We start from the raw sequence: 27309 nt of genomic DNA, 5'->3' as shown, positions 1-27309 counted from the left end.
AAATGTTTCCGTTTAACATTTACATGACATTTTAATAGTTATTTGTTCAGAGTGACATCCATTATCAAAGCAGCAGTTGTAATCTAAGGTTTCAGGAAATTACAGGATTATTTCATTTTGCTGCTTGTCTTTCAGGCGGACCGAGGACAGCGGTATATGAGTCAGAGGGAAGAGAGACAAGAAAAGAGGATTAGCATGAGGAGTCTTTATAATCAGTACACAGCCAACAGCTATAGACAGACTAGAGATAAAAAGAGAGGAATAAATTGAGAGACGGAGAGAGAGATGTCCGCAAAGCTTAACAACAGCTGGGCCGGAGTTCTTTGGCGGATGATAAGATGACCTGCAGTGAACATTTCTCGCAAGCCTGTGTATTCCAAGGTAATCATATAATAAAATGATTAGTTTTATGGACCGACAGCGACATTTTCTGATAAAACTGACAATGCACTGGAATACTGTAAGTATACTATATACACCTATACATTAGTATATTAAAGAAACTGAATAATCAAATTGGTAACATTAGAGCAGAAATTATCAATTAGTCAGTCGACAAATAAACAATTGGCAACTATTTTGATAATTTTACAATTTTTATAATTTACATTTTTTAAGCCAAGACCCTTTGGTTGCAGCTTTATATGATAATTAACTGCATATTTTTGGGAAGTCGAAAAAAACCCAATTTGACTACGGGATTTAGGAGATTTTAATTGTGATTTATTTTAATTTTTTTTTACATTTTTGGACCAAACTATGAGAAGATAATCTACGGAATATCAATGATAGAAGTGGTTGCTATTCACAGGCCTAGATAACATACAGGGTGAGCTTGGTAGAGTTACAACTTCAGCTTTGGTAAAAAAATAAAATAACCTTGCTATTTGTATTTATAGAAATGTATAGTAACCTTCAAAGACCACAGGAAAAGAAGAACCTGATAAACTCATGAATTCCCCTTCCTTTGCGTATCTGTACTCCAGGTCTGAGGAAGGCATGTGGTACGGTTATCTAGTCTTCCTCAGATCAACTTCACCCAACGGACTTCCTCTTAACATTTTCTATTCACTCTTTCTCACTCTGCTATCTTGGAGTGTAACGAAGGCTTTTGCCAGCGTTCGTCATGGAATGCTCTCATTACCTTGTTGCAGTTGCCCAGGGAGCCGATGTAATATTCAATACTTCTGTTGTTTCCCATCCCTCCAATCTCATTTACACTTGACACCTGACATTTGCATAATGGCCTCACTCCATCTCCAACTGAAACCTAATGGTGGAGGTGAGGTGTGTGTGTATGCGTGTCTGAGCTAATGCTTGTTTGGTTGTGATGAGTACATATGCCAATCTAGACTCTGTGTTTGTGTGTTGTGTGTGTGTGTGTGTGTGTGTGTGTGTGTGTGTGTGTGTGTGTGTTTGTGTGTCGCATGCAGTGGTTAAATGACTTCCGTCTTAATCTAGCTCATTAAGCCTGCGGAGAGCCTGGAGTGCACCTCATTGGCTGATTTGGGACAATTTGCGGAAATGCTGGCAGGAACACGTAAATGTGCATGTTAATCAAGGATGGCGTGACCTCAATCAGTCTGAGACAGGTATTAGGGTGTCAGGGAAACCGAAGACGAACACGAGTCTTTGTCTTTTTTTATATTGTATACAAGCAATGTGAGCTACTGGTGGAGTGCAAGTTCTGGCACCAATCGTATTCAATGCAACACGTGCACCAAGAACGCTGGACGCTACTGATCAGGAGAAAGCAGCAGCAGAATACATCAACACGAACTGATCGAAGTTGTTAGCAAGTCACACTTGACTCGGCACCATGTTTATTTATTTAAACAGGCTTGACATAAGCATTACTTTATTCAATTTATGAAAATAAAAGCTTTCATCTCAGACCTTTCAATCAAAATTAGCAAGTAAGCTGTCTACAGAGGCCACTGTATGCTCATAAACATGAACCCTAAGAATCTATTTTCTTGTTTTACAAGTGTTACTACGGTGATTATGTGTTGGTCTCCGAGTGCTGCCAAAACACGAGTGACCGGCACTGAAGCTGCTGGCTGCTGCTCTGTTATTGGCTGGTCGCCCTACACTTCCTGTTTAGACACGTTGTAAGTCCAGCTTGATTTATACTTATATAGCAAAATGCCATATATGATCCATAAAAGTGTGTTAACAGCTCAAAAATTATTAATTTAATCTGTGTTAAATCACTGGTTTAAGATGTTCATGGGTGACAAGCTGTGGTAGATTACTGCTCCATTCATGGCACGGTACCTCTCAGTGTAGAAGATCAGGGGCCACATTAAGTTAGAGTAACTGACAGAGGCGAAATATGATATAACTGCATGCATTTTGTAATTTTTTGGGGTAGCCACACTTCTTAACTGCTTTTACGCAGCCTAAAGCAATACATTTACCCATCTTCTTAAAGAAGTGTTACATCAAGTGTAGAAAAAAGATACATACTCAGAGTGGAGTGTTAAAAGCCTATCATATCTTTCCCATAAAAAAAAAGAAAAAAAAAAGCATAAAATCATAAAGAAAAGCACATGCACAGAATCTTCTGCTCTTCTTGATTAAACTATTCTTCTCTGCATACCTCTGCACATGTTATTGCAACAATCTCTCTCTCTCTCTCTTTTATAAAATACCAATTTGTCACAAATGTTGTGCCTTGAATATTTATCATGAGATCTTTATGTAGCGCCCCCCCAAGAAGAAATAGAAAAAAAAATAACGTAATCCTCCCCCACATCCCTTCCAGGCAGAAAGCTGGTGAGCTCGAGCTGAGTGAAACGCCGTACTTAGCAAATTGCATTTGAAACCAGGGGGGAATAAATACTACAGATAAAGACTGCTCTAATGTGCTCAAATCCATTAGAAATCTCATATTCACACATAGCTGAAATCACATTACAAGACGCCCCTAATGTCATTTCACAGGGTTTTTTCCACCAGCATTTGCAGCCAGGGTGAGACACTAACATCAAACATAATGGATTTTTTCGCCTTTTTCCCTTCTCTCCCCACCTCCCTTCTGCTGTTCGTTCCCCTCGTTGGGTCTGTTCTGTCCTATTCTGGCTGATATTTCCCGTCCGGCCGGCCGTCGTCGTCGTCGTGGGTGTGAGCTCCATTTTGGGGGTGGATGTGATGAATTTAGCCAAACAGTTTTAGAGAGGAGACCACTCACGGACACATGGGGGGGGGGGGCTTTGGTGAAAGCGTTGCACTTATCAAACCCTGGCGGAACAACTTGGCAGTTCAAAGTGTTTCCATCCCTCGACTTTCCCATGCTTCACTTACTTCACCGAGAAAAAAAACAAAAACCGGAGAGCAGATGGGGCAGTGTGGAAATAGCACATGTACTTCTGCTGCTTTGGATGACTTTTAAAATGAAGTGAAATGATCGACATCTACATTGATTTTTTTTTTTCCCCCTCTTCTGAGAAGCGATTCAAAGTCTTGGAGGGAATAGGATAATTGTCTCACAGATATATATTTACACTCAAAACCTTCGCCTCTAAATAAGTCATGCAAAGGGAGGGAAGGGAAGGGAAAGAGGAGAGAGGAGAGAGGAGAGAAAAGAGGAGAGGAGAGGCGGGGAGTCGATATACAGACTCAATCAGAGTCTGCCAGTTTGACTTTTCCACTGGTTGCACACTCAACGGGCACACCATGACTCCAGCATGACTGGTCGGGGATCAAACCATCACTGATAGGGGAGGAAGGACGAAAAGGGAGAAACATCCATCTCTTTTAAGAATGTATGTGTTGTCCTCATCCGAGTTTTGGCTTCCTTTTCATCTCAAGGTTTAGCTTTGGCGTGATTCATTTTAGAGCACAGGGGAAAGATATTTGGTTTTGTCCAGAACCCTTTCTGCCAGACAGGAAAATAAATATTATATATACACACACCAAAAAGATCCTTAAAAACTACAGAAATACGAGAGGAGCTGGAAGCCAAATCACCCAAATGAAGAGTACAAGAGGAGCACGTAAACTCATGGACTTCTCTTCTATTCACACTGCAAATGTGTAAAACATATCAATTATGTGGATTTCCCTACAATGAAACAAACCACCAATTAATTTATAGAGAGGCAGTGACATAATCTACATACATAATGTGATAAACAAACACAAATCATTACCTACGTCAGCCTGTAGACCTTGACTTCATCCACATCCACACAAACATCCTCCAGCCCCCAGTTATTAACGGTGAAACTCTGTTTCAGAAGGCTCAGAAACGCCTGGAGTCTGTTTAGCCACTATTGGATTAGAGTCGAGACCATCTATCTTTGAGAATAATTAACTATCCAGAAAGATGGACTAGCTTATGCAACCACCAATTAGGAGATCACAAACAATCCTCTCGGAGGGAGTTGGAGAATTTTAATGAGGTTTAAATACTTGTTGATTGGTTGGTGGGTGTTTGTTTGGAGAGGTACTCAGGGCAGATGTGCTGGGAAGAGTTTAAAAAGCAAACTCCCTAATCCGGTACCTACTGTGTAATATACTATACATTAACAGAAGTGTGTGTGTGTGTGTGTGTGTGTGTGTGTGTGTGTGTGTGTGTGTGTACATGTGCATGCGTTTGCATCTGTGTGGTATGTCTGAGGCCAGGTTTGTGTGCTTATCTAGAGCTCCCCTCCACAAACAACCAACACCCAACACCAGTACACACATCTAAACGCCCACACACACAGACACACACACACACACACACACACACACACACACACATCGGTACAGGCTACTTCAGAAGCCTGGCCCCAGACAGGGTGAGCAGATCAATCAATTACATCTCTGCTCCAGCAATCAAACAAGGTTATTATCAGGCAGCAGCTCACCGACCTGGAAAGGCCCCGGCCAATCAAAGGCGGCTGTGATGTGGGGGCCGGCGCTCGCTCATGTGACGGTAACCGAGAGTGGCAGCTCACGTTGTCAAGGGATAGAAGGATGGAAGGAGGAAAGACGGACGACTGAGGCTGAATTCAAAGGGAGAAGGCAGAAGGAAGTGTGTGCTCGGGACAGGAACAAGACTAAATCTGTCCATCGGCCATCCCCGGCTCTCCGTCTTTACCGCGGCATTACTCTCAGAAGGACGGGAGAAGATAAACCACAGAATAAAGTTCTTTATAATACAGCACTGTACATCATTTCAGTTTTTAGAGGGTAGTGAAACGCCTGTTGTTGTTTTTTTACATCGCTGTTTGGCTCCAGATCCCAAAAAACGACAGAAAAAGGGTAAATAAACAGAAGAGTGAGGGACGTGGCATAAAGCAGCACATGGTGAAAGCATCTCTTCATTGTGGATCACTAATTCTCCTCTTGGCAGCAGCTCCCTCTGGCATTCATTCAATAAGCATTCAGGGCATTCTGTCCTCCCACTTCTGTCCTTTCACAGCAACAGGTCTGAAGGAACCATATTAGGCTTAATTAAATTATCGCACACTTACAAAACAAAAATGGGAGACTTTCATTTCATTAAATTATTGTTGGTAACACAATTCACAGAGACACACAAAACTACAAAAATCTCCAGAGGATACAGTCTAATCTCTTTCAAAAGCAGCCAATCAGAGACAATCAGGCACTGCGGGGGACGACGTGGATGAGGACTGTGTGAACATCTGTGTGATTATGACCGGGTCATCTGGACAAGCTCCAAAGACATAACCGTGTGTGTGTGTGTGTGTGTGTGTGTGTGTGTGTGTGTGTGTGTGTGTGTGTGTGTGTGTGTGTGTGTGTGTGTGTTCTGTTTGTATCTAAGGCACATAGAAATGTTTGTCTTTGTGTCCTGAGACAATTTATCTCTAATCTGACCAGGCAACAATTCCCAGTATCCGCTGTTTTCCCCCCCCACACCGACCCCAAACCTCGGGGACCTTCAAAGCCGACTTCATAAGAAGTCTACTGCTGAGCGTTCAGACCAACTAGACCCCCTTAAGCTCCAACCGACGACTGTCTGCTTCACATGAGTCCGTTGGACAGGTTGCCCTGGGAACCGGGTCTGATTCCATTATGGGATGGATAAACACAATCAAAGAGTTTATCCACCTTCTATAGTCAGAGAAAAGACTCCCGCAATGACGGATCTAATCTCCTGCACAATATCTGGTGTGTGTGTGTGTGTGTGTTGGTGTGAGTGTGTGTGTGTGTGTGTGTGTGTGTGTGTTGGTGTGAGAGTGTGTGTGATGCCCAAAGTGTGTATGTCTGTCTCTGTACATGCATGCGCTTGTAAGACATGAGGAGATTGAAAACTCTGCACCTCACTAGAAAAGTGGCTGAAGTTGCAGTTTTGGAAAGCGATAAAACCTGCAGTATTATTTAGAACACGTGTGTGTGTGTGTGTGTGTGTGTGTGTGTGTGTGTGTGTGTGTGTGTGTGTGTGTGTGTGTGTGTGTGTGTGTGTGTGTATATAAGTGTTGCCCTGTGGGGGAGGGCATCAGAGAGATAACAGAATAAAGGTACAGCAGTGCTGCAGCTAGTGACAGGCAGGAGCACCTGACAGATTCATAGCAAACTGGCATTGCGTTTTGCAGACATCCAGCAGCTTTTTCCATTATTACACACACACACACTCTATTTCACTTTCCGTCCGTCTCCCGCTTCTCGTCCTTCCATGTATATTTTTGGTTCTCTCTTTTCGCAACCAAGAAGCAATTTAGACATACTGAACATGACGCGCGATCCAATGCAAAAAAACAACAGAAGACGTTTGAGCGTTTCAAACCTGATAGATGTTATTCATCTCTCATGAGATTCAATTTCAAGATTGAATGTCTCCTTTTGAATGGCAGTAACTTATTGTAATAAAAAAAACAACCATATTATTTTTCCTGATGAACCTGAGCACTATAGTTTGCAGAACATTGACTTTTGAAAGAAAAATGATAAAGGATGAGGCCAAATATCTTTCTGTCTGATACCTGCAGGTAACACCTTACTGTTTAGAAGTCTCGTTCCTTGTCATTCTTTCCCCCTTTGCGTCATATTGCAGATGTATGAAGTGTATACACACACTACAGCAAACAACTTGAATTCAAAGCAAACCAACATGCCGCTCTGCATACAGACAACCTAAGAGCGACTCTATTCCTCTGCACTCTCTTTCTTTCTCCCTCCTCAGATTTATCTCTCCCCACTCTCATCCCACCTGTCTGTTTGTTTCCTTTTTTCTTATCATCTCTTCCTTTGTGTTTTCCTTTCATTCCCCTTTCCATCTGCTCTCATCTCTCTGTTGTTGGTTTCTTTCTTCTGCCTTCTTTATCTCTCTCTCTCTCTCTCTCTCTTTCTCTGACCTTTCCAGTGTAAAATCCTCTCTCCACCTGATTCCCTAACTATGCTCCCAGTTTTTAATGGGGTGTGGGTTAGAAAGAGAGAGGGAGAGAGAGAGATAGGGAGGGTGCTATTTACTGAGAAAGAAATCCTCCAGAACGAGTGAGAAAAAGATTAGAGCGAGCGAGGGCTGCCAGAGCAAAGCGGTGCGTGCACGTATGTGTGAGTGAGCTTAAGACAAGACGTCCGCGCTGCATGTTGATAGTCTCAGAGCAGACACCTCTTTGAGGCTCACTTCAGATGTTAACTGTTGAAGCAAAACTGCACCTGTAATTATCAAGCCCCTGCCTGACTCGATTAACTTTAGGGTTCAACCGCAAATCATTTTTGCCATTTTTGCTTCTGCCACAGCGGGGATTAGCATGTTTGATTAAAAAAAAAAAAAAAAAAAGGCTGGGTCATACACAAAGTAGTGCCGCGACGTGATGACAACAATGACTTTTGGATCAAACAAATCTTGTTGCTGGGGTGTATTTTAAATGAATTTTGATCCTGCGCTTTAGTTTCTTTTGCGCGTTCATGCTGCCCAATTGACTTGGTAGTGGATCCACATCGTAAAGGACTGTGTAATTGCGGGACTTATATGGATCATAAATAGCTGAGTAATGGGTGCCATTTGAATTTTTAGCAGCAGGGAGCGTATGGACGGCGACCACTGCAGCACTACTAAGACAGAGAAGGCAATAAACACACTTGTTTTTCTGTCTGCTCATCATTAGGAAACAATAAAACACACATATACATGCAGATGACTCGGCTATCATAATAAGTGTCTTGGTTCTATGGTGTGACAAATCATGGCGCCTTCTGGCGTTCGTAATTAAGTTGGCTTATGGTGTTTGCATTAACTACTTAAGGTGACAAACTGTAGACTGGACCGCGACACTGCTGCATCACTTCTACGAAGAGGGAAAAATCATACCACAAAATCATAACACAACAATCTCGATAGTCTTCTAAAGCTGGACCTGTTCCACTTAAGTAAAATAGTGACTTTGATTTGAAAGGTTTATGTGACTCCATGACTAAAATGTATAATTCTCAATAAGCACACACTGTTCTCATTTCTAGTAGTTAAACTTGACACAGCAAAGTCTTGTTCTTGAAGAGATTCTGTGTTTGAAAATCCATAAAAAAAAGACTTTTTAAAAACTCCATTTCACCTCTAACTCTTTCTCTTGGCCTGTGCGTACTGCTCAGGAGGGGAAGTTAATGAGAGTGTGAAATTAGTGCAGAACCATGGTGTGTTTCATTTTCACCACAGGCTAGAGCGGTGGGAGGCAGAGCCCTTCTGTCCTCTTCCTGTCATCTAGCTTTCTATCCGACTCCTCATTCCTTTTAAAGCTCCTCATTCCCCCCCCAGCGCTCTCTGTCTATGTCTGAACCCTCTGACTCTTCTCTCTCGAAGGTGGACACTTACAGCAGGAACAACGTTTGAGTGGACCTTGTGTAAATTCAAGTATCTGCACATCACCAGGAGTATCTTTTTAATGAGCTAATGCTGTGAGAGCCTTTTGAAGAGCACTGTACTGAATTGGCTGTGAGGCAGTAAAGTGTTCAATCTAGTACACCTACCAGGCTGATCTGATCTGATGACCAGCAGGATTCATTCTAAGCTGACTTTATGCTTTAATGCACAGACAGCAATAACATGCACTTACATATATATATATATATATATATATATATATGCACTTATATATATATATATATATATATATATATATATATATATATATATATATATATATATATATATATATATATATATATATATACATATATATATATATATATATATATACATACATACATACATACATACATACATACATACATACATACATACATACATACATACATACATACATACATACATACATACATACATACATACATACATACATGTATGTATACAATATGTATGTATGTATGTATGTATGTATGTATGTATGTATATGTACTTTATGCTTTAATGCACAGACAGCAATAACATGCACTTACATATATATATATGCACTTACATATATATATATATATATATGTATATATATATATATATATGCACTTACATATATATACTTATATATATATATATATATATATATATATATATATATACTTACATATATATATATATATATATATATATATATGCACTTACATATATATATATATATATATATATATGCACTTACATATATATATATATATATATATACATATACATATACATACATACATACATACATATATATATATATATATATATATACATACATACATACATACATACATACATACATACATACATACATACATACATACATACATACATATATACATATATATATATATATATGCACTTACATATATATATATATATATATATATATAGAAGGGCAATGAGTCAAATTCTGAATGAGACAGAGTGAACCATTTTGAAAAGATGACTGAAACGACTCATCCCCACAGGTAATTCCAAAGTCTGAGAAATCTATTTGGAGTCAGCACTAGTAATTAGAAAGCAGCGAGATTAAAAGCAGAATTAAATGGAAAGGAAAATTAGCCAAGCATGAGTACGATACTATTACATAAAAGCCCTTCAGCAATCAAGTTCAGGACTTGGAGTCACTCAATTAAACTATTTTCCAACAGATCTGGCCATCATTCCTATCAATTATGATAACATTTAGCAACACAGCAACTCTGCTTAACTTCGGGCTTTACCTGCACGCACACAGAACCAAATATAGCAGACATCTACAGGCATTGGCATTACTGGTCATCCTGTGGATGGTGAACAGGGAAGGATCAGTGGCCTGCTGAAGCTTTGTTTTTTTTAAATGCCAACCTCGTCCGGAGCAAGGGGTGTAAATGCCACCCAAATGTCAGCAGGAGACCCCATAAGTCAAACTAAATTGGCTGCTATATGCACAAACACTCTGCTGGCCCATATTTGTGTGTGAGTCTAAAAGGACATACATTCTGCACTCTGACACGACAGGTTGGATTTATATACTTCTGAAGGGAGAACCAATCTCCTTCCTTTATTGACCGGACGCCACAACACCGCTCAGCTTCAAACAGACATGGCTCACATCCCAAGGGGGGACATGTTTTGTCAATCTTAAGGTCATACGAGTTTCTCTAGAAAGAGATGTCACCACACAAACCAATACAATATACACGCAACTCACATGCAAGGTTTTGGCTGCTTTAGCCTTGTCAAAATAAAGTTCAAACATACTTGCTGTTGGTGACCGACTGAATAAATGTCAAACACGCAGACAGACTCAATAATCAGGGGATTGATCTGAGGTTTGGTATATTGAAATAACAACAGTAATTGTGTCAACCTCACAATATGAATAGAAGGGAGAGCCAAATACACATTCTTTGCAATTGCTTTATAAAGACAACATAAATAAAGACAGTAATGCAAACATTAGCAATAAATACATTAGAAGAGTCCACTCCACACCAGTCCCCTTCATTGTAATCCATCCAATTTCTGGCGTTTAGCCAGGGCTAGGTTGTAGTGGCAGCAGGCTAACCAGGGTAAGACAGATGTCCTCCTCCCCAGCCACCTCCTCCAGCTCTTCCTGGGGGAGCCTGAGGCCTTCCAAGACCAGGTGGGAAATATATAATCCCTCCAACATATTCTGGATCACAGATGCAGTTATATAACTCTGATCAATGTTCGCTCTCTGGCTGCTTCTGGACAGTCTGTCCAAACAGAGCAGGTCAAAACAGCACAACCTTGGTTGAGCCCAATGACAGAACGCACGGGATCTACTGCAGAGAATACAGATACAGCTCACACCTGTATGAATTCAGCAAAGAGCTGCACCACGACAAAGAGCATCACAGAGCAGGTTCAACTTAGTCTGGCTCTGTTTGGGTTATTTGGCTGGGAGACCATTACATTGGCAATCCTGAATAATTGGTATCTTGAAGCTCGTCATCAGCAGGTTCAGTTAACTCTGGGTTTATCAATCCAACTATGAGTATGATAAGTCAGCGGAGCTCTTCTTGAATACAATTTTAATTACAAGCCAATCACGTGCAGCATCATCTGAACCATGAATAGAGTACTTGATAAAGTATGACATATAATTCAATGGTAATATGATAGTAATATGATCGAATTCTGAACATAGAAGTAGAGTCAGATTAGTATATAAGCCCTTGCAGTGATCTGATTGGTCTTTACGTGGCCATCAACTTGAAACCATGCACTGAAATCCTACCTGACTCAGTAACTAACCACTTGAAGGTAACTCATTATCATATTCAAATGACGGAGGGTAGCATTTGCAGATGTTGTGTTTCTTTGGAAACCAGATATGAAGGACTTTACAAACTATATGAAGTACACCTGACTTAAGAGGAGAGGAAACACTATACCTCAACACGTAAATCACATTTGCAGTAAAACATTAAGACCCTGCTCTCTCTCGTATGCCCACACATTACCACACACGCCACTGATTTCCTGTGCCGCACTCCCCAACTGCTGCTGTCATTAAAGCTGCCATGAGCTGCATGGCTGGCTGCAGGAGGTGTAGTGATCCATCAGCAGAGTGCCAGAGCTTTGCCATTAGAAAACCATCTGCAAGAAACAGAGCTCCGTTGGCACTACAAGTCTGGAGAGGGTAAGTCAGAGGGAGGGAGAGAGAGAGAGGAGAGAGGGCCCAGTGTGCAAGGCAGTTTGGTGTGATTGATATGAACCATTACAGACAACATGGAAGAGGTAGGCAGAAACCTAGTCACCGTTTTATTCTTTGGTCATTTGATCCGACAAAAGCTTGGCCAGATCCACGGTGGACAGGGTTTGAACGTCAGTATGTGTGTGTGTGTGTGTGTCCCAGAGAGAGAATGAAAGGGTGTTAGTGAGGGAAAAGGGAGAGAGAGAGAGAGAGAGAGAAAGAGGGACTGAGCGGAAGATTCAGGAGCCAAAACTGAACGGTTTGTTGAATCACATGTTTTCTGATCTGGGCAGCCGACTAAAAACTCACTGGGTTGTCTCATTGCACAGTTTGCGGGTTGGTGGACGCTCCAGATACCCAAATATGTGTTCATAAAAAGTGATTTGTACCTTTTAAACACGCATATATACACATGCATCCACACATACAAACATTGACAGTCCTCACTCTCTCTTAAATCTGTATTTTGCTGTCAGACAGCATCAATCAATCAATCAATCAAACAAAAGGTAACATAACAATAGGCAATACAGCTTCCAAAATGGATCTGATAGATGAAGTGTAGTTTAGCTTTACTAAATAAGATAAGATAATCCTTTATTAGTTCCGCAGCGGGGAAATTTGCAAATTTGCAAATCAACTGGAGGATTTCCTGTGATTCCACATTGTTTAGCAGCCAGTCCGACGTTAAGGGTATATGTAACATTGATTTGCAAGTAGACTTGAAGGAATTGTAAACAAACAGCTGTCTGTATTGGCTTTTTTTCAAGTGTGTCGGCATTCACTGATTCTAACATTAACCTTCATAGAGCCAAACAGTAAAGCCCAGATGGCCTGTGTGTATAGCTTTTCCCGGGCCGAGTATTCAAGATACTTTTATCGTCAAAACATACAAATTTAAGGGATAACTAAACACTTATCCCGCCTCAGCATTAAAACTTTGCACTGCGATGTTAAAGTTTTGAGAAGAAATGTAAGCCAAGCACCAGTGTGGAAGTAGGAAACATCTCGGTTTAATGGATCCTAGAAGGTAATGTATCACTGCATTGAGGCCAATTCAATTAAATTGCCTCACTATTAGATTTACACTGCTCGCCTGGGACCACAGCGCTGTATAGAAAACTAGCAGACATACAGAAAATTACCACAAAGACAACCCCTTCACAATACTCAAAATGAATGGGAAATAGAAATAAAAAGCGAGGGTGGTAGTCGATCCGTATTCCTGGATGGTATCAACAAAACATTTGGAACTGAAGGAACAGTATATAACATCATGCTTGATTTACGATATCCCACTAAATGTTAAAAAGCTTTGAATCAATATGTGGTCACTAAGAGGCCATGTAATATAATTAGGTTAGATTTTACTCCATACGTCTTGGTCATGGCTCTTTGATGGACAAGTATGACGCTAGTGTCCGTCTTACGGTAAAGACCGCAAGTTTGGTCATTCATTAGCTTTATTTGAATCTGATCTGATTAAGTTTACTGTTGCTGGACATCTGTAGTGTCCTGCATCAGAATTTACTAAAGTCATAAACATAACATCATTTGTTAATTTGAAGTATTGTAACTCTTTTACTGTATAATTTATAGTACCGGCTTGTTTGAAATGAGGATTTCCTTCTTCGCTTCATACATCTGTACTTGTGATTCTGCTCAGTCATCACATTCATACACTACCTCAGCACTTTCTCATACAGTAGGTGGTGTCTCATTATGGAGTTGCTGTTCTGTGTTGCTGATCACATTCCCAATAAACTGGAAACACATGTTCGCGCCACTTCCAAATCAATTTTTGTCGAGATGTTTTGGTGTATCAGTCAGTGCCGTACCTGAGAAGAGGCTGGAAGATGACGGTGATGTTCCTCGCTCCCGGTTTACACACAAACTTCATTTCTCCCCCTTCAATCAGGTTGTCATCGGCACCACCTAGAACATAGGAGACAGGACTTGAGTCAACCAAACGTGACAAAATGGACATCTGTACATGCTGTAGCAGGAGTTGCCTAAACATGAAGTATGTATAATCAAAAAGTGCAAATCATAGGGAGGAAGACATTTACATGACTTAAGGAATATAACAATCATCACCATTCTGTGTCCTTTAACAAGACAACAAATCCCAACAAACCCCAAGAGTGCTGCTCTGTTGATGACCATGAACTTTTATCTCCCTGAAAGGGGAATGTAAAAAACGATATTCCCCGCAATAATCAATAGAATCTTCATGAATCTTAATAATTCTGAAATTTTCTGAAATATTCAAATATTCAGTCGGTACAGTCGTCCAACTTCAGCCCTAATATATACACATCACTCAATCAGTGCAGCTCTCCATCACAAATCTAAACGTGTCCCACATGCTCGCACTCCTCCATGCCCCTGCGTCACTGCGTGGGTGAACCCCACAGCTAACAGGGTTAATCAGAAAATCATTGCCGTGTAACATGCTCAGAGAGGAACGGGTTGGGGGAGTCAGACACCGAGCGGGATGGGGCTCCAGAAAGGGGAAGAGGGGAGATCACGGGGGAGAGAAAGAACACCGAAGCTCATTACCTCCACTCAACCTGAAGTAATCAATATAATTGATGGAGAAGAGATTGCGCTTCGTTGTCAATGCAGCTAACCGCAAAGCAAAAGGATTGTCTATCTTTGTTTGTGTGTGTGTGTGTGTGCACGGATAAAGGTTTTGAAAAAACACAATGCATGAATGCACAAGCTCATGTTTACATAAATGATAAAGTAAAGTCCGCAAGTAAAGTTGGCGATAAATAATAGGAGAAGGAGGGAGCGCGTCGCATTCCTGCCTTTACGCAGTGGAGAAAATGTTATTTATTAGAATTTATGGATTTAGGTTGTTGGTGAAGTCCCACAGCATTCAGTAACAATACATCCATAATAATAGTGGAAGAAAAACACAGACAATGCAATACATAACTGTCTAGATTCAAAACCATAGGAGTCTGATACATTAACAATTGAGCTCGGTGTGTGGGGAAAGCTTTAGGAAAAAGTTTTGCTTCCAAGATTTAAGACTCTGTTAGAATAATAACATCAACATGCTGACTGCACGTTCCTGCAGAGAAGTGTGTTCAATCGAAATGAGGTGAGGTGTGGTGTCGAGTGAACAGAGTAAGTTAAGTGAAAAAAAAAATGAAAAAATGGACAGAAATCTAACAAGCTTATTTGATAGGGTTTTGAAATAGGTATGGATGTGTGTGTGTGTGTGTGTGTGTGTGTGTGTGTGTGTGTGTGTGTGTGTGTGTGTGTGTGTGTGTGTGTGTGTGTGTGTGTGTGTGTGTGTGTGCGTGTGTGTGTTCAGGAATGGTGAGATTTCAGTTTGGCACAAAGCCTTGCTCCGCTGTTTTCTTCTGTTTCATTTCCATGTCCAATACGACCTTGCGAAGCTCGTGTGATATAACACAAAGACACTTCGGCGGAGTGCGAAAGCCTGTTCCGCATTACCTGAGCCATCTGCCTAGCCTTGCATTCAAATGCATATCAACCCCATTGTTCCCCTGCGCCGGGGCTCCATAATACATTTCTAATGGAACAAGTTTCTTTTGAAAAGTGCGGGAGACAACACTCTCCCAGTATTTTTTTTTATTAAAAATGACAAGGGGGAAGCTTTCAATCCATCCAAAACTTTCAAAATCAAGGGGTTTTCTGATTCTGATCTGATGCCATGAAACCCGCCTGCACGCTGAGCCCACGTTCGCTTTGCTAAGTGGAGACAGAGACGAGGACCAATTCACTCAAACTCTCTTCCTCCGTCTCTCCATCCATTCATCTTTCCTTTGGTGCCAATTCAATTAAGACTCAATTACAGGCTCCTAAACAAAGCTGCCGCCAACGCACTCTCCTGCTCATCCTCACCCTCTCTCCCTCTCCCTCTCTCTCCATCTCCATCTCTCCCTCTATCACTGATCATCAACGTGGAAAGAGCTAGCTAAACTTTTGTTTTCTCGTCATCAACCTGCAAGTTCTCATGAATAACATCAACATGTCACGGACTCTGGGGAAGTTAGCGTTACTTGTCTTCTTCAGGAGACACGTCAAAACTGGCAAACACACACACACAAACACACACACACACACACCAAATTGACTACCATGTATGTATTCCCAATGGCAGTGACCAATTTAATTTCATGCTCTAAACATCTGCATCCGTGTCTGACAAAGGAGTGAGGAAGAGGCCTCATTGATCCATGGGGTCTGGGACCAGCTGCCAACAGGGCATAGCACTGATGAATATTAAATAGGGCGGCATTAATATGCATGGGTTTCTTCAGAGTCGTCTAGACGTGACAGGGTGGCTCCGGTTTCAGGTCAGGATGCCACCAAACTGCTGCCAGCCGTCTCTCCAAATAATTTGCACAAGTGCCATTTTGTTTGCGAGAGCTTGTGTGTGTGTGTGTGTGTGTGTGTGTGTGTGTGTGTGTGTGTGTGTGTGTGTGTGTGTGTGTGTGTGTGTGTGTGTGTGTGTGTGTGTGTGTGTGTGTGTGTGTGTGTGCTCCGAGTATTGGTTAGTGCTTTTTTGATTTTTTTCCAGTCCCCTCGGTGTGTGGTCTGATCCAGGATTAGTGGGAGGAGGGTGTGTGTGTGGAGGTGTGGTGCTCAGTGGGACGGCAACTGAAAAGCTTGAAAAGGGAGAAGCGACACATTCTAATGTGGCCAAATCTGCCTGAAATCCCCCCGAGGACCACTGCACCGTCTGCAACACGCTCACCTCAGCAGACATGACGAGCAGCTTCTATCCATAAAAAAACAACGTCCATGGATTTTAAGGGGGACAAACTGACAGGTACAGATATGTATACACATGCGGTTCAATGGCTCTGAGCACACACACACACACACACACACACACACACACACACAGAGCCCAGAACAAATGGATCATCCTAAAACTACACAAATACCACACACACACACACACACACACACACACACACACACACACACACACACACACACACACACACACACACACACACACACACACACACACACACACACACACACACACACACACACACACACACACACACACACACACACACTCTCTGACACCCATCCAGGCCCCCTGTGGAGCCTTAGCATGGGCTCCCCAGCCCACATGTAATCAAGTCAGGCAGTGACTTAGTGAAATTGCATTAGCTACACTTTCATGGGTTTGATGAGAAACAGGTTTGATCCTGAGATGAATTCCGGCCCTTCCAAGATTTAGGCAGGGAACGAGCGAACGTGGGATGAGTTCTTTAACACACTCCAGTGTCTCCCGGGACCAGAGTGCTTCTGTATGCATCTGCCAGTGTGTCGGAGAGAGAGCGAGAGGAGGGAATCCAGACAGGCGGGCAGAGGAACAGTCATAATCCCTAATTTACAAGTGGTTTGAATCTCCGTTATGGCCGCAATCAAATTGTCTGCAGAATGGAAAAAGGGACCAAAGTCCAAATACTCCTGATTTTCATATTTGAGGGGTTTATTTGTATGTATTTAATACCACATATATAGCAACAGATGATAATTAAATGGAAAAATACGTTCAATGTGCAAATCACTCGACTTTTTTTAGAATTATGACTTTCTAACTATTGTTTTGAAGAGATAGATCTTAAGTTTGCTTGATATTATCATCCATTTAAATGTATTATGACAAAACTGAGTTGAAAATAATATGGTATGAACGGTTTCTACCATGTACATTTGCCAATATCAGCGATCCTTACATAAAAATTATTTTTAGTATTGGTCCATAAAACATTGGTCTTTCAAATATTCCGTCCTCCAAACTACCTAAATCCTAAATGTGTAGAAGATGTGTTTGTTAATATGTCTTAACATCATAGCTTAACGATCCATTCAGGTCAATCCAGTTGTAATCTCACATTTATGGCCAGTGTGATGAGTTGTTTTTGTGTTTGTGTCAACTCAAGATGCCTAGGATCGCTCTAGCTAGAGTCTGATTGGGACCGGCAGGAGGGCAACTGTGTGATTGGCGTAATTGAGGCACAATCATGTCCACACACTCGCAAAACGTAGGCACACTAAAGTGAAAACATCTGGCTGAGCTGGTCAAGAAAGCCTGAGTAGAATTTAACAACAAAATACCAAGTTTAGGATTCTACAATATCTGACCTCTCCACAGTATGTACAGTAATTGAAGGTCTATATAAAAAAAATAGTAGAGTGAGGCCGTGCTCTTCCTTTGATTGAGGCGCTTAATCTGTGCGGTTAGCCAGCACTGCAAATTTCATGCTAAATTGTGCAAACATAAAGCAACATATATAATAATCCAATTTTCAATTTCAACGGCCTCATTTATCTGTAGCTGTTACGCTATGAAAATTAGTTTGGGAATGATCAATTCAGGTAATACTGTTCATGTACAATTCAGATACATTTAAAGGCGTGTGTGTGTGTGTGTGTGTGTGTGTGTGTGTGTGTGTGTGTGTGTGTGTGTGTGTGTGTGTGTGTGTGTGTGTGTGTGTGTGTGTGTGTGCTTTTGAAAGAATCAGACTGGCAGTCGGCTGCATATTCACAGAGTTGAAACCAGCCGTTCTAATAAGAACGATTTCCGTGTCAATAATGCATGACTCTCTGGTCAATTCCGGGCATCCCATTCCACTCAGACTGTCTTCATGTCTGATTAGGTCTTAATGAGAGCCTTCTATTATTAAAACTAATTTGATGGGATGGTATCTGCTGCACCGCCGACCAGGAGACCGAATCCATCCCCATGGCTGAGAATAAACGCTATAAATAAATAATAGTATAAATAAAATTCAGGTGTTAATTGAGTTGGATTAATTATTAAAAGCCTCACTGTGGCATGCAATGTGTCTCCGCGGTCTCGAGTTTAATGAATCCACATCTGTCTGTGGTGTTATGACAATAATGCAGTCCAGTGGCAGAAGGAATATTAATTGTGCAGAATGTCTCTTTTGACACATAAGTCATGGGCCATTTGGGGTGGGGGTGGGGGTGGGGGGGGGAGAAGCCTTTAGAACAGCTGGAAATGTACGCTGTTTGTCTTATAAACTTCAGCGATGGCAGTTCAGTATCAATCAGTTGGCAAGTGGTGGCAAAGTTGGAAAATGAACTTTGTACAGACTTCTGAATGTTGGTAACATCGATCAAGGTTTTCACTTTCACAGAAACAAGATTAGGGCGTTTTCAGCCGCTCCAGCAGCTCTGTACTTTGGCATTTAGCTAAAAGTGGTACTTTTAGCTAAATGCAAACACAAATGCAATGCTAACATGCTGTAATAGTGACAAACTTGACCTGTTGCTGGTGCAAGAGGAAAAGTTAGATGTTTTTATCTTCATGGAAATTGAACATACATCTGAGGTACCAAAGCAGCAGACCAACCAACCAACCGATCGACTGACCGACCGACAGATCGAGCGATGTTGGCATCCCTAGCATGATGAAAGCAAAAAACAGGTCTGTTTCATACCTCACCAGAAGGAGACAAAAGGCAACTATAACAGAAACGGTTCTTCTTTTTATATTTTGTAGTATTTTAAGGAAAAACCAGCATCAACGCACTCAAACTAATCATGAAGGGGTTCAAAAACACTCTTTTCTTGACAGCCATGGTCTCTTGAATCTGTCAACCATAACAAAGAATACCGTAGGAGTGATTGACAACATGCACGCGAGTGTACATGTGAGTGGATAAAGACCAGGGGAACTAATCGGCCAGAAAAACCAAGTGTCATCACATCTTTGATTGGACCCAGCAGGGAATCAGGCAGCGCATTGCACACCCTTTTTTCTTTACCGCAAGAACTTGTTGCATGCTGGGAAAGCAAGAGGTGGGTGTTTATCTGTCTGGCTACCGGTGAGGCTGCTACGGTGCAGGTGGCAGGGTTTCTACATCCTCGAGTTCCAAATGCCCTTCTTCCATCCCTCCCTCCCATCTTCCCTCACTCCCTCCCTTTGTTATTTGTTCATCCCTCCATCTTCTCCAATCAGCAGGTCTGAGATTAAAAGTAAACACAGAGGTGGCAGTCAAAGCCGCCAATAATGACAACACCCATGCTGATCAAAATTAGCCTCAGGTCGGGAAGATATACACCAAGCTCTTCCCTCTCTGATTAAATATCTGCACTGTGTAAACTCTTACAACCTTGTTCCAGTCTCCTCCTGTTGTCCTCTGCATCCCCCCCCCCCCCCCTCCCACCACCACCACCCGTCATTTCTATTCTTCCCGCTTCCACATTCTCACCGCATTTAATGTCTGCCTTATCTTTGTTTCACCTCGCCAGGGTCCTCATCTTGATGTCTTGTGAAAATCTCTCTAATTTAGGCTAAATTTAGGTTTTTATCTCAGAAGGTCTTAGTGAGATATAGAGTTTCTTCCTAAAAAGTTAACATTTTAATTATGTGACAATATGCTTACTTCAATATAGCTTGCAGACATTGGGTCATATCTGAGGTGTAGAATCGGCTTATCTCGTCTCTAAAGTATTATAGTATTATAGGCCATCACTGTGCAGATGGAATAACTGAGTGAGACACGCATGCAGTGTCTAATGTGGATTTGCTTCTGGTTAATGCAGGAGTCATTTTGGTTGACATCCAGTTTCCCCTCCTGGGCTCCAGCAGGTGTTGCTGGCTTGTGTTTGGATAATCATCTGTGATTCACATTCTGTCTTGGAGCGGAGAGCCACGATTACTTAATGAACTGAAAAGTGCAATTTGCCGGCATCAATTCTGTAGAAGACTCTGTAAAAAGCCTAGTTTTAGAAGGGTCCACAAACACATGACAGCAAGTGTGTTGATAATCATATTACTGTTATTGTTTTTTCTGTATTGTTATCCTTTGGTAACATTATTTTTGAACCCCTTGTGCCAGTAAAGACCAAATTAAATTTGAGTCGAATACTGAGCACTTTAACAACAGACTTCTAGATTTCCGGTTTTCTAACCAGTTGTTTGGTGAGGTTCAATGCAATAACAACCTGATATCATTATGACAAGCCACAGTGCATTTTCCACACTGTCTATAATGTCAGCACCAGAGCTACCGTAATCCGATCACTGGTCCCACAGCAGATGAGAATCCAACACTGCATTTACATCTGCGTGTGTGTCTTGACAGAGGAGGGGAGGGGGAATCCTATCTCTGATGTTTTAAACAATCAACCTCGCTGAAATCTATGTACAAGCAAATTGAACACGATGAGCTCGGGCTAACACACAAAATAAATACTGAAAGCTAAGACATCTGCAGAAGTGTGCGTGTGTGTGTGTGTGTGTGTGTGTGTGTGTGTGCCTGTTTTCCACAATATGCAGAGCTGCTACATATTTGCTCTCATGCTGAACACAAATAAAGGCTTTTCACAGTAATAGCCTGTCAGGTAACAGAGGTACCTCAGGTTTTTATCTACAAACCCAGTAATGTCGCCGCTGGAACAAAGCGATTCATAAAAGGTCTGGCACCGGAGCAGGAGGGGAAACATGTCATTCTATAATGGCCTTCCTGCAGGGTGCAGAGCTCAAGTATGGACTCGGTTACAACGTGCCATTCAATTACAGCATGTCCGACATGTCATTTATGACGTGACTTGGCGTGCATAATTTCCCAACAGGTGGCATGTGTCTTTTCTACATCACTCAACTTCAAGGATGATGTTACCCTAGGGATGATGGCCAATTAAAGGACACCTTGGAAAACTTGAGTGGTGAACTTGAGTGTATTCAGTATATAGAGACAACTTTTAACATGTTAATCCATCTTTTCTTAGTCTTCCTTGTGCTGTAGGAGAAGTCTATTAAAAACAGTATTGTCTTAAATTTTCCAAAAAAGGTTAAAAAAAACAGATTAACTGACAGTTTCAGTTAAAGTTCAGTTTCAGAAGTTTTTCTAAAAACTTATGACAAGGTTGTGGATTGTTAGTAAATACAATATCACCTCCTTTATATAATTTGTGTCTATTGATTTCAATCTATTCAACAGAGTTTTTCGAAGAGACATAAGATCTATTGAAAATAGTAAATCATTTTTATTGTAGAGCACATGAGAAGTAATTTAGAGTTCAGAATGACCTCTGGATTTACAATATAAATCAGTTAAAAAGGAAATCCTGTTGTCAAGTAAAATTGCACTTACACAAGAGGTAAGCACCTAGCAGAAAAAAAAAAAGTGGTGCACTTTATGTAGTCTTTCTTTGAGAACCATGTTACTCTAAATATTGGACAAGTTATTATCAATCTGACATTTACTTATGGTGTTCCATGTTTACATACAACACATTTCATTTAATTTGCTCATGATCTGTATTTGTCATTGAGTGTTCATTGTTGAGACACCTAAGCATTCACACACAAAGCTATTTAAATGTTAATCCTCAAGTAGCAAAGAGCGAGAGAAATTTATCACCAGCAAAGAGAGATGAGCACGAAGATGAGCGGGAAAAGAACAAGATAAAAGAAATAAAAATGCAAGACATCAAATATTGCTAAGTAGGTGTCTCCAACATTCCAGCGTCATAATCCTATAATAGTAATAATTATTGATTTCTTCACGGACGGAGTTGAGCTCCATCTAAGGCTCCGGTTATGAATATGATAAATCATAATTGCAAGGTCAGCGGAAGTCAAGTATTGATCACTCGACAAGATTAGTGAACAACCATTATCCTTGAATTCTGACAACGAATGAGGAGAATGAATTATCGGAGAAAGAATAATTGAAAAGGCAAGTTAGTGATTTTACGATAAACTCGTCTGAAAAGTGGCTCTTTGGCGTAGAACGAGGTTAGACCTGGAAAACATTGGGTAGTTTCCTCGAGAATCTATTTAAATGGGGGGGGGGGCAGTCGTTGAGGGTGACGTCTCTTCAAAACCAACCTCTAATGACCACATCATCATTTTCTGAAATGTCCCAAGTCCAACTTCTTTCCACCATAACATCATTTGTTCAACCCAAAAAAACAATCTCAATTCCAGTTGACCAAAGCGTGAAACATCACTTGGCAGGAACATGTTTCCGCATACACTCATCTGTGAAAACGTGGCTATCAACATCTGCTAACCCCACCCCTGATATCCCACCCACCATCACCTCCACCCATGTCTCCCACTGGACATTTTTTTCCATTTGCACCTCTTCTCCCTCCCTTCCCCACAGAGGTGTACAAATCAGCTTGACAAGGAACACCACTTCTGGTCGCCCCCAGCAGCCACTCTCCTCCTCCTACTCCTCCTCCTCCTCCTCCTCTTCCTCTCATGGGAACATGATGCTATTATACATAAACAAGAACCCCTTAATACAGCGCATGCTTTTTTCTTTTTCTCTACCTCCGACTGAGCAGCAGGTACAAAAGGTGTGGGCAGAGAGTGTGTTTGTAACTATATTGTTTGCGTGGGGGACTCAGACAGACTGCTCTTTTTGTTTGCTGCACGCCGAGAGAACACGGCCATTTGAATATCAAAAGGAAAACAGGGAATGTGTGAATTAGATTTGGAAACCGAGTTGATTATGAATACGTCGTAGGAGTGGAGTCGAGGTCAGAGGTGGGAGGGAGTCGGGGATGGGGAGTCTATGTACGTGCCTGTGGGGAAAGGGGGGGAGTCAGAAGTGTGTGTGCTTGTTTATGCACATACTCGGGGCAAACGGGTGGTGCTAGGCAGGCTTTGTGTACGGCTGTGACATGGGTGGGGGCCTCAAGGTAAGGCAATATCACACAAAACATAATGAACGGCTGCAACACAAAGAGACATAACTTAAAAAATTATTTTCAAATGCTGTAAATGAATTTCTATCTCAGCATGGTGCATTGATTATTGGGATATAATCACACTTCACCTTCCAGATGACCACTGGGTTACTCCGAATCATCCGCTCCCTACACACACACACACACACACACACACGATAGCGGGGGCAATCAAAAAGCGGGGGGGGGGGGCATGTGGAGGAATATGGGGTCATGGTAACACATCTGTAGCTGGGGAAAAATTGTTATTTTCATAATTTATTCATAGGGAACGTGATTGAATCTGGATGGGGTTCTGTGATTCTAGAGTAGTGATTTGCCGAGGATATACAAAACACACCCACAAAAACACTCCATACACATCTAGACGGACAGCCGAGGGTCTGCTGTATATGTGAAGCCTTTCCACACGCTCTAGCTGGCGGTCTCCATACACACGGTACGGAATGCATTCCAGATGTGGCTACATATGGAGCCCGTAATAAAGTCTTTAGATGAAGCATTGGATTAATTGAAGCGTACGAGACGTGCTTCGATGGAGAAGGCAAGCAATTAAGACCCCCAGTGTGTCTGCCTGCGTATGTGAGGCATGTGACTAGCGCCTGTGTAGCTGTCGCCATGTGTGTAATGATATATGGCGAGTCCTTACAACACTCAAGAGACATACATTACAGATATTACAGATTCATTTTAAACCCATTAGAGGTATGTGGCTCTGGGTGGGTTAAAAAACCATTACACGTTCTATACAAAACCACCGCTGCTGTGATTCTTACTTAAAGATCTGGGAAACTGAACAAAGACACTTGACTTATGGAGACCTCTCCAACATAAAAATATAGTTCATATCAGTAAGTGGTATAATTCATAAAAAAAATGGAGCAAATACAGGAAAGGCTTCTGCAGTAACATCTGCAGTTCTGACTTTATTTTTCTTCCTTTGTCGACGATGCATGGCTGGATTTAAAACAAGCAATCAAACTCTTATTTCCAAGACTATGTTGGTGAGCATCGGAGTTAATAACTTTATTGACTGGAAGCAGACCGCTGAGAGAAAAAAATAAAAATAAAAAGAGTTTAGGAAACTCCAAGTAGAGAGACGAGGAGACACACATGACTGGGCTTTAAGTGTTGAGTAATCCCACAGCCAGAAGAACTCATCAACTCAATCTCTCGTTTCCTAACTCTTTCGCTCTCCCTCCCTACAGTAAGTTTAATATGAAGAGAGAGGAAAAAAAAAGTCCCTTTCCCTCACCGTCTCAATACAGATTTTTCTAATTTCTTCCTTCAGAAATCTCTTAATGGCTTCTCCGCTGGACCCTGATGAAAACAATGACTTTTAACCTTCCCCTTCCCCTTCCTCCCTCCTTCCCCCCCTCGTTCCATCGCTCCTCTCCCTCCATCACAGTCGACTTATTTCACTTTCTAAATGATTTCTTACTCCTTCAATCTCTTTGCAGCCATTCAGGGCGCCGGCCCGGGCTTGTGGCCGGTGCTACGCATTGTGACAGGTGAAATGAAAGCCCAGAGAAATCTCATCTTCTTATAAACGCTCCGAGGCATTCAATGTGCCAGTCAAAAAAAAAAGAAAAGAAATATTTTTTCCCCTTTTTTCTTTCTGAGGCGACGACAGATGGAAGAAGAAGAAGAAGAAGAAGAAGAAGTGAGCTGTTATTTGAAGACCATTCGGGTTTTTTTCCCTTTATCCACAGTTAATCAATGCTGTTCTTTTTGGTGCCGGGGGGGAACTGAGGCAGTACATTTTGCATATGTTTAAAGCCTAGCTGCTGTATGAGTGCCAGAACTACAGTCTGCATTGTAATGTCTTCTAGAGTTGTCAGTCAAGACGGATAAATACCAAGAGAAGCATAATTAAAACTACATTATGGAGATAGTTTACGTAAAACAGTAATTAGTGATGCAGATGTTGTCAAAGGATCATTTTTACAGATTAAAAGCACTTTACTGTTATCGTCTCTTTCCATCCAAACAAAGTCACTAGGAGCTCGGTGTGAAATAAAGGAATAGTAGCAGACAAACAGCGCTGTCAGGCACCGCTGATTGAAACCTCAAGGTCACAGGCAGAGAACCAGAGGGCTGAGAGAGAGAGAGAGAGAGAGAGAGAGAGAGAGAGAGAGAGAGAGAGAGAGACGCAGCAGAAGTAGGAGCTGTAGAGCAGCTTAGACTCTCCAGGGTCTGGAGGCCGGGCAGCTCACTCGCTGGGCTATTTTGTGAGAGAGAGAGAGAGAGAGAGAGAGAGAGAGAGAGAGAGAGAGAGAGAGAGAGAGAGAGAGAGAGAGAGAGAGAGAGAGAGAGAGAGAGAGAGAGAGAGAGAGAGAGAGAGAGAGAGAGAGAGAGAGAGAGAGAGAGAGGTTTTCAAGGCCTCTTCCCTGTAGGCGGATTCTGCAAAGTCACCCTTCTCTCTGGCTCTCGTCAATCTCTATCGCTCTTCTTTTATTTTTTCCTCTCCATGATCCTGTTGTCTGCCTTTCTTCTCTTGAGTCTGACTTCTCGACCTGCAACACGCCCCCTTTTCCCTGTCTGGACCCTTTTGTTATGCTGCTGCCTCCATGCTCTCCTTCCGCCTCTCCATCTCTCCAAATCCCTCCATCAGTCTCTGGCTGGATCCATCCACACCCCTCTGCCTCCATCTTAGCCACGCATGACCAAATCAGCCTCACCTCCCTCCACCTTTTTTTTTTTTTTTTTTTCCTATCCTGCTGCCATTCAAGGCAAGACATCTTTCCATTAACTCTCTACTCATTTATCTATCAGCACTAATTTATCATTTCTGCATGTTCAGTTAGCTTGAAGGTCTCCATTTTTTTTCCGACTTAGGTCTCTTCTCACTCGACCCTTACACCTCTAGCCTCCCTACCTCCCTCCCTTTTTTCATCCTTCCATCCGACCTCGACCTCCGCTCTGTGCTCCAGCTGCTCTTTCCTCTCCTGCTTTATCCAACACACACACAGCAAACCCTGCCCAATTTATTCTCCTCTCTCTGTCAGACTTTACTTTTCCTTTTTTCACTCTTCTGTCAATACTTTTCACACCTTCTGCTCTTTCCCCTTCGTTCATCTCACTATCCTTCCACCTGTCTCCACTTCTCCAATCCAGATGTTCGGGAGTCTTCCGAACCCCAAATCTCTCTTTCTCTACCCTCCACTTTTCTCTGTTTGTCCCCCCCCCCGTCCTCACCTTGTAATTCTCCACTCTTGCTGTAGAGTTCTCGCCGCTGCTCTCTCAAGTAGGCACTCATGCTGATGGCATGGGAAGAAGATTCAAACCTGCAAAACACACAAACAGTTCAACACACAATGTAGCAGGCAACAAAAAAAAATATTTAGAATGGGCATTGGTCCCGGGCAGGAGATGTTAAACACAGAAAATACAAGTCAAATCACTTTAGTAGCCTAAAGTATATTCTTGGTTATTTGAGACCTTTAATTTAAGACCTCTCTTATATACAGGGTCATTTGTTATTTATTTATTTTTCTAACATTTGGTC

At 41.7% G+C, this 27309-nt stretch overlaps 1 protein-coding gene across 1 annotated transcript in view; it reads right to left on the bottom strand.

Moving 5' to 3' along the window:
- The window catches only part of exoc4 (exocyst complex component 4), a 112973-nt gene that overhangs the window by 58233 nt on the left and 27431 nt on the right, over positions 1–27309 (bottom strand). The window contains exons 10-11 of the mRNA XM_054624465.1: positions 27000–27088; positions 13898–13994 (exon numbers count right to left, since the gene is read on the bottom strand). Of these exons, the coding sequence (XP_054480440.1) occupies positions 13898–13994; positions 27000–27088 (186 nt within the window). The remainder of the gene's footprint in view (positions 1–13897; positions 13995–26999; positions 27089–27309) is intronic.

This window comes from Anoplopoma fimbria, chromosome 23 (assembly GCF_027596085.1).
Source record: "Anoplopoma fimbria isolate UVic2021 breed Golden Eagle Sablefish chromosome 23, Afim_UVic_2022, whole genome shotgun sequence".
Classification (NCBI taxonomy): domain Eukaryota; kingdom Metazoa; phylum Chordata; class Actinopteri; order Perciformes; family Anoplopomatidae; genus Anoplopoma; species Anoplopoma fimbria.
The sequence above is the reverse complement of the archived record's forward strand: the minus strand, read 5'-3'. Positions and strand labels throughout refer to the sequence as shown.